Source organism: Marmota flaviventris, chromosome 5, assembly GCF_047511675.1.
Source record: "Marmota flaviventris isolate mMarFla1 chromosome 5, mMarFla1.hap1, whole genome shotgun sequence".
In the NCBI taxonomy this organism is placed as follows: Eukaryota; Metazoa; Chordata; class Mammalia; order Rodentia; family Sciuridae; genus Marmota; species Marmota flaviventris.
In genome coordinates this window covers 22,833,242-22,839,628 of record NC_092502.1, presented here as the reverse complement: position 1 = coordinate 22,839,628, position 6,387 = coordinate 22,833,242, and the positions used below count along the sequence as shown (strand labels likewise).

The following is a 6,387-nucleotide window of genomic DNA, read 5'->3' as shown; positions in this document are numbered from 1 at the left end:
CTCTTCCTTTTTTGGATCCCTTCCCAGTCACCCTACGCCCCCCCCACCCCAACCCCCCGTTCTTTCTAACAGAACCTTGACTCTGGGCTTTATTTTATTTTTTTATTTTTAGAATTTTAATATTTATTTTTTAGTTATCAGCGGACACAACATCTTTGTTTGTATGTGGTGCTGAGGATTGAACCCGGGCTGCACGCATGCCAGGCGAGCGTGCTACCGCTTGAGCCACATCCCCAGCCCTCTGGGCTTCATTAACACCGATCACCAGCTCACATTTCCCCGTGCTCCTCTATGGGTCTCCTTCCCAGTCAGCACATGACTGGAGCGAGGGAGTGCAGGCAGTGGACATATCACCACAAACAACACGGAAAGAAAACATGGGTAGTAATTTGATGGCTATTACAATAGTGCAATCTCATTTCCTGTTTGGGAAGATCTGGGCTTTCTACATCATGAAATTATGATGATTCTTTTGGTATCGTTTTAATTTGTGAACACCAGAACCTAGTCCACTATGTATATTTTAGTTGCACTTAAAAAATAGTCAAGATGGGGAGGAGTAGCACACACCTGTAAATCCCAGTGGCTGGGGAGGCTGAGGAAGGTGGATTGTGAGTTTAAAGCCAGCCTCATCAACAGTGAGTTGCTAAGCAATTCAGTGACACCCTGTCTCTAAATAAAATATGAAACAGGGCTGGAGATGTGGCTCAGTGGTTAAGTGCCTCGAGTTCAATCCCCAGTACCCCCCACCAGCCCCTGAAAAAGTCAAATTATCAAGACACAAAAGATCACTTCATTCATTCACAATACTTATTTCTGCAGCCACATATCAGTTTCCAATCAAAGTTCTGAGATGAGGATTTCTGCCTGAAATTCTCTTCTTTCCATGGTAAAACCCTGCCAAATGTGCTGATTGACCCTGTACCCCGATTCAGTCACTGAAAATCAACAGCCTCCATTTTGAGGACCCTACACGGTCACCTTTTCAGATTCTTTTGGCTTCTGACTCTCTAGTTCTCTAAACAAGTAGGTAATTTCTTCATGTCAGAACGGGGTGTGTGATGTACTCAAAGCGCCCAGAAATCACTTTGTGAACTGGATGGAAGCCTTGCCAGAATATTCCTGTCACAGTGAGGGGATTAAATTTACCTACAAAATAATAAGGAAACTTGTGAAAATGGATTTCTCTAGGGGTATTCTGCTGTGAGGTATTGTCTGAGAACACCAAGTATAAAAGGTTGCCAGGCCCCCCTGTGAACAAGTCAGAGGTCTTCAGGCTGACCCGTTACTCTCCTCAAGAATATAAGAAGAGATTCAAAAAGTGTACAACTAATCAAAAATTCAGCATCTAGCCTTTCAGTCTATGCTTCTCTAAAAAAATAATTATAAAGACGAGTAGATATGCACTATGCATCAGAATAAATAATCTCAAAACTGAGAAAATACTATGGTGTCACAACTATTTAGTATTCAGTATCCAGTGAGCAATTTCATGTGACAGATATTTTATTGATGGTCAGTGAAAAGCAAAACTTAGATTCTTTGCCCTTTAAGCAAACACATTTATTATAAATCAAGCAAATGGGTAATTGTATATTAAGAAATAATCTTGTAATTCTCTAGTAGGACTTTGCAGAGGAATACAGTTGGAGGACGACTGAAGTGCCAAGACATCTAAGGAGCTACAAGGTTCCCCCCACTTCCCAACCATCTATCCCTAAGATTGGACACTTTTCATACATGATACTTCCACCAAACCAACCTATCACAGTAGGTTGCAGAAACAGATGAGGGCCCAGCTGTATTCCATTAAGCCAGGTACTGAAGAGATTTGCAAAAATGTCAGGCAGTGCTGCTCTTCTCACAATATTTTTAAAAAAAATTTTTGTAGTTGTAGATGGACAGAATGCCCTTGTTTATTTTTATGTGATGCTGAGGATGGAACCCAGTGGTACCTCATGCATGCTATGCAAGCGCTCCCCCACTGAGCTACATCCACAGCCCTCTTCTCACAATTTTTATTTTGGAAAATATAGTTTATAAAATTGCAGCTTATGTTAACATGTAATGAGTTTGTTATAAAACAATTGATATTTTTAAAGTGTCTCATATACAGTAAACAATGATAAATATAACCCATATAAACAAAAGTTCTTTGAGGTACTTAGTTTTAAAGGGGTGTTAAGGGGAGTCATGAGACCAAATGACTCCAAGTAACAACCCTAGGAATTCATGTCTCATTATAAAATTGAAAAAAAAGTGTGCTTGGGAGCATTTAATGAACACAAACCCAAGATGTACAGTTAAGAAAAATCAAACGTAGAAGTAGGGTTTCAGAAGTTATTTAAAATAAATGAAACCCACTTTTGCCCAGGACTTCAAATCCTTCCCATATCCCTGGGAAGCTAGGCCCGGAAACTGACCACAGGCTGCCTCCTTACCTATTGGAGCAACCAGTGAGAATAGGAGCTATCATCGAGGAACAGTGGGCCAGCAAGCCTGCCATTATTAAAGAATTAAGGTCCTAATGAATTAAAAGTAAACACAAACTCATCTTTCATAATTTTTGTCTTTATATGTGACTGTTTGTATATTAAAAACACTCCACAAAACTGAGAATTCAATCAATAGATTTCTACAGCTTGTAAAAGCTGAGAACATTCTAACTATAGAGTTGTGTGGCCAATCTTAGACAAAGAGCTCATTTTAATAGTTCTCTCCCTCACATCTGCACTAATAAGTAAAAGGGAGTCAAAAACAATTCATTAACAATTTCCTTGACAGTTAAAAAATGTGGAGTTAAATTCCTGCAGACAGCAAAATTCTGGATTAAAAATCAACTGACTAGAACAGCCTCTCAGGCTTTCTTAACTATACTTTTAGGAACAAAAAAGGAATATGAGCTGCATTTGCTGTGCATTGCTGTGTGACATTCTTGTGAAGTGTTATGCACAGTGACTGGCACAAATAAAGTTGTTGACATTAATTTAAAAACATAGGTGGCAGAGAAACATTCATGGATCAAGTGCTGGTGGTTCTCCCTCATTATTTTATTGAATTACTCAACACTTCAAGTCTTACAATCCATTCTAGGGAAAAACAAACAAAAAACTATCAGGGTCCAGAGAGATCAGGTAAATTATCAAGCTCACATAGAAAGAAAGTGGTTGAAACTTGTTTGCTTCCAAGTACATGCTCTTTCCACAACATACCCAGTCACCCAGGAGTGACCACAAAGCCAATTTCAGAAAATAATTTGACATAGGGTATGCTCTGCGCACAGATTTTACTTTATTTCCTAATATCTTAGCTAGAAAACTATCCCATGATGACTGATATTAACAAGACAACTTAAAGTTCTGAAAGAAAGTTACTTTCCTGCTAATAAAACTTTTACGAATATTTGAACAAGTATTAACTCTTCTCTCCAAATTCAAGTAACTATGAGCCTCAGCTTCTTAGTGACTACCCCCAAATCAACAGCGCTATGAATAATTTAGGCAATTTATTTTAAACAAAAAAGGAAGCATTAAGCCAAAGTACCATGTAAGGACTCTATGCATATTTTCTGGTTCTTGGAAGTTGTCAGAGAAAAACAAATCTCGAGAGGGGAATAAAAATTAATCTGGAGTGGCTGTGTGGACTCACCATATGTACACTGCAAAAACATAACTGTACCCTCACACAATTCAGCAGAGTAGAAAGTTGACAGGAACAGAAAAGGTCCGGCTGAAAAAGAAAGGGATGTAAGGTGGGCAGAAGGGAGACCAACAGGTAATTAAAGAAAGGAATTATGGGCAGAGTATTTTCCTCCCAACTCCAATTGACTGCTGAGTCTTCATGTGTTATGAAGCATCACTTAGTAACTCCCCTTCAGAGACAAACTATCAAATTGGACAGACCCTCAATGGGGCAACTCTTATGCATTTCTCTTTGTGAGTGAGCTCTGAAATAAATACTGGTAAAACAGCAAGCTTTTTAAGTTGGGGCTCAATAAAAAAGGAGAGGCATACTCCCCTTGTGTCCTCAGAAATACAACATAGGAAGGCAGGATATGGAAAATGCTTCAGAGATAAATTCATTAAGAAAAAACATTACAAACACAAATGATCAGATAAAAAAATATTTACTTCCCCTAAGAACCATATATATATTAGAGAAGGTGAAGACTTATTGCCGTTTAAAGAAAAAAAATTATTTAAGATTACCAGCTTTAAATGTAAGTGAAGATATTCTACATGCTGCCACCAGAGGTTGGCTTGATTGCTCTGAAGTAACAACACTTGAAAGCTCCTATTCTTTGAAACTAATTTAAACACATTGAATTGTTGAAAGATTAAAAACCGCAGTCAGCTAATTACACTCTCTCTCATCTCTTATTCAGCAAATGAATCACTTTTCATTACCACTTAGCTGAAGTACATGAATTTCTGCCTAATTAGAAATGTTGTAGATGGAACATTAGCAAGAATGGAGCAGGTCAGGATATCTTTGCGCTTCATTTTTAATTCCTAACAGTAGAGTCTGATAGGAGAGAATAGAGAAGTCATTAAATAATTCTAAATTATTTATAAAAATTACTTTGCCCAAATTATAATTATTTTTTCCTCAAATGGTCTCAAATGTCTAACAGAATAAAAGAAGCAGCAGTTCAACATTGATTTTAATGAACATTTTAATGTTATGTATAACAGAACATTATGAATACAATGAAAACAAAGTTTTATCAATTTAATAAAAAAATTTTCAACATAAAGTGGGGAGGTAATAATCTGATGCCTATATTATAGTATTTATTTTAAAAAATATTCCCAGCTTGAGGTTGAAACATTTAATTTTGCATTCCAAACTGTAGAATCATGATTTTCATGTGAGCTTAATGCAGAATTACAGCAGGAAAACAAAAACATTTTAATTAATTTCCTTTATTTGTCATTAAATCAATAAAATCTTTGACTGCTACAGGTCTCCTTTAATAATATATATTTCAACTCCTCTCTATTGGAACCGTATTGCTAATGGCATATTATATACACTCAAAACCAAAACAAAACAAATACTGTATAAAATCTAAAAGCAAACATTGTTGAGTTCTAACATTTATATTTAACTTAAGGTTTTAATGGATTTTTACCTTTTCAATCTTTTGAAAAGACACAAAAAAGATAAAAAATAAATATTTTTCTCTTTGACTGTTTCTGACTTAAATGATGGCTACAGGGATAAACACGGAAGAAAGCCTTGCCAAGTTAATCACTGCAAATTGTAAATGATGACTGCTGAAAACAAACAAAAAATACTGAAGGTTTTTTATTTCTTCTCTTAAAGGAAACCATAGAGCAGTCCTGAAAAAAATATTTTTCCTAGTTCTGCACAGGATAATTATAGCAGAAGACATGAGAAAAGTTCCATAGCTATCACCAATTGCTTAAAGAGATTTTGTTACAATAAAAATTTGGAATAGTATAATAGCAGTGTTGCTGGAACATTAGCAAAAGTATATACATTCCAGTTACCTTTGATTTAGCCATAATCACATATGTATGCCTTTTTTTTGGACAAAAATATATATTTTTATAAAAAACTGATCATCCAACTTTAATGATTTCATATATGGACTCAAGAGTGGTAGTAAAAGGAACAGACCCAATTATGACAAGGCGATTCAGGGACAGAAAAATCAAGTTCCTCAGGAAAAGAAAAGTATAAAATTAGAGATTCAGCCCTACTCCAGTCTCTCCACAAATTATGTTACTGGGCTTTTCAATTTATAAAGGCTTTCAATGGTCTCATCACCCCATTTGTGGTCTATCCTCACTGGGAAAAATGACTGCCTCAACTGAAGTGCTTCTGCTTGGCCTTCTGAAATACTAGATATTTCACTTTTATAAAACAGCCTTTTTGGTTCTTTATGTAGGTTTACTTCAATTAATTCATAAAAGAAAGGGGAATTTATTAGCATTTTCCATCCCAACATCACCTATCTGCACAGCTAAAAATTCTTCATTCAATCTGCTTCTTTACAATTTCTTATTTGCTAAAGTTGGCGAAGTTTGCAAAGGCATCTTGCTTAGGTTGCACAGTTCCAGAAGTCATGGCTATGTTGGGCATGCCCATTCCCATAGTGCCTGTTAAGCCCATCCCAGCAGTTGACATCCCTATGTTCATGTTCATGCCCATCATGCTCTGGTTCATCATTGGAGTATTTCCAAGAGGGGCCATTCCCATGGTGCCAGTCATCACGTTGGGCATACTCATAGGCATGGGTCCCCCCATTAAAGGGTTAGTTTGTGGCCGGACAGGAAGCATGTTTGATGGAGAACTGAGATTCACAGCTCCAAAACTTTGAGTCATCACATTAAGAGGCTGTTGCATATCTACCAGAAG

The 6,387-nt window shown here is 36.7% G+C and overlaps 1 protein-coding gene across 3 annotated transcripts in view; it reads right to left on the bottom strand.

The window, feature by feature from the left end:
• Positions 1-4,657: 4,657 nt before the first annotated feature.
• Clint1 (clathrin interactor 1) overlaps positions 4,658-6,387 on the bottom strand; it is a 60,769-nt gene continuing 59,039 nt past the window's right edge. For all 3 annotated transcript variants that reach the window (XM_071612018.1, XM_027938677.3, XM_027938678.3), the window contains one exon: positions 4,658-6,377. In XM_071612018.1, the coding sequence (XP_071468119.1) occupies positions 6,031-6,377 (347 nt within the window). In that variant the 3' untranslated portion in view covers positions 4,658-6,030. The remainder of the gene's footprint in view (positions 6,378-6,387) is intronic.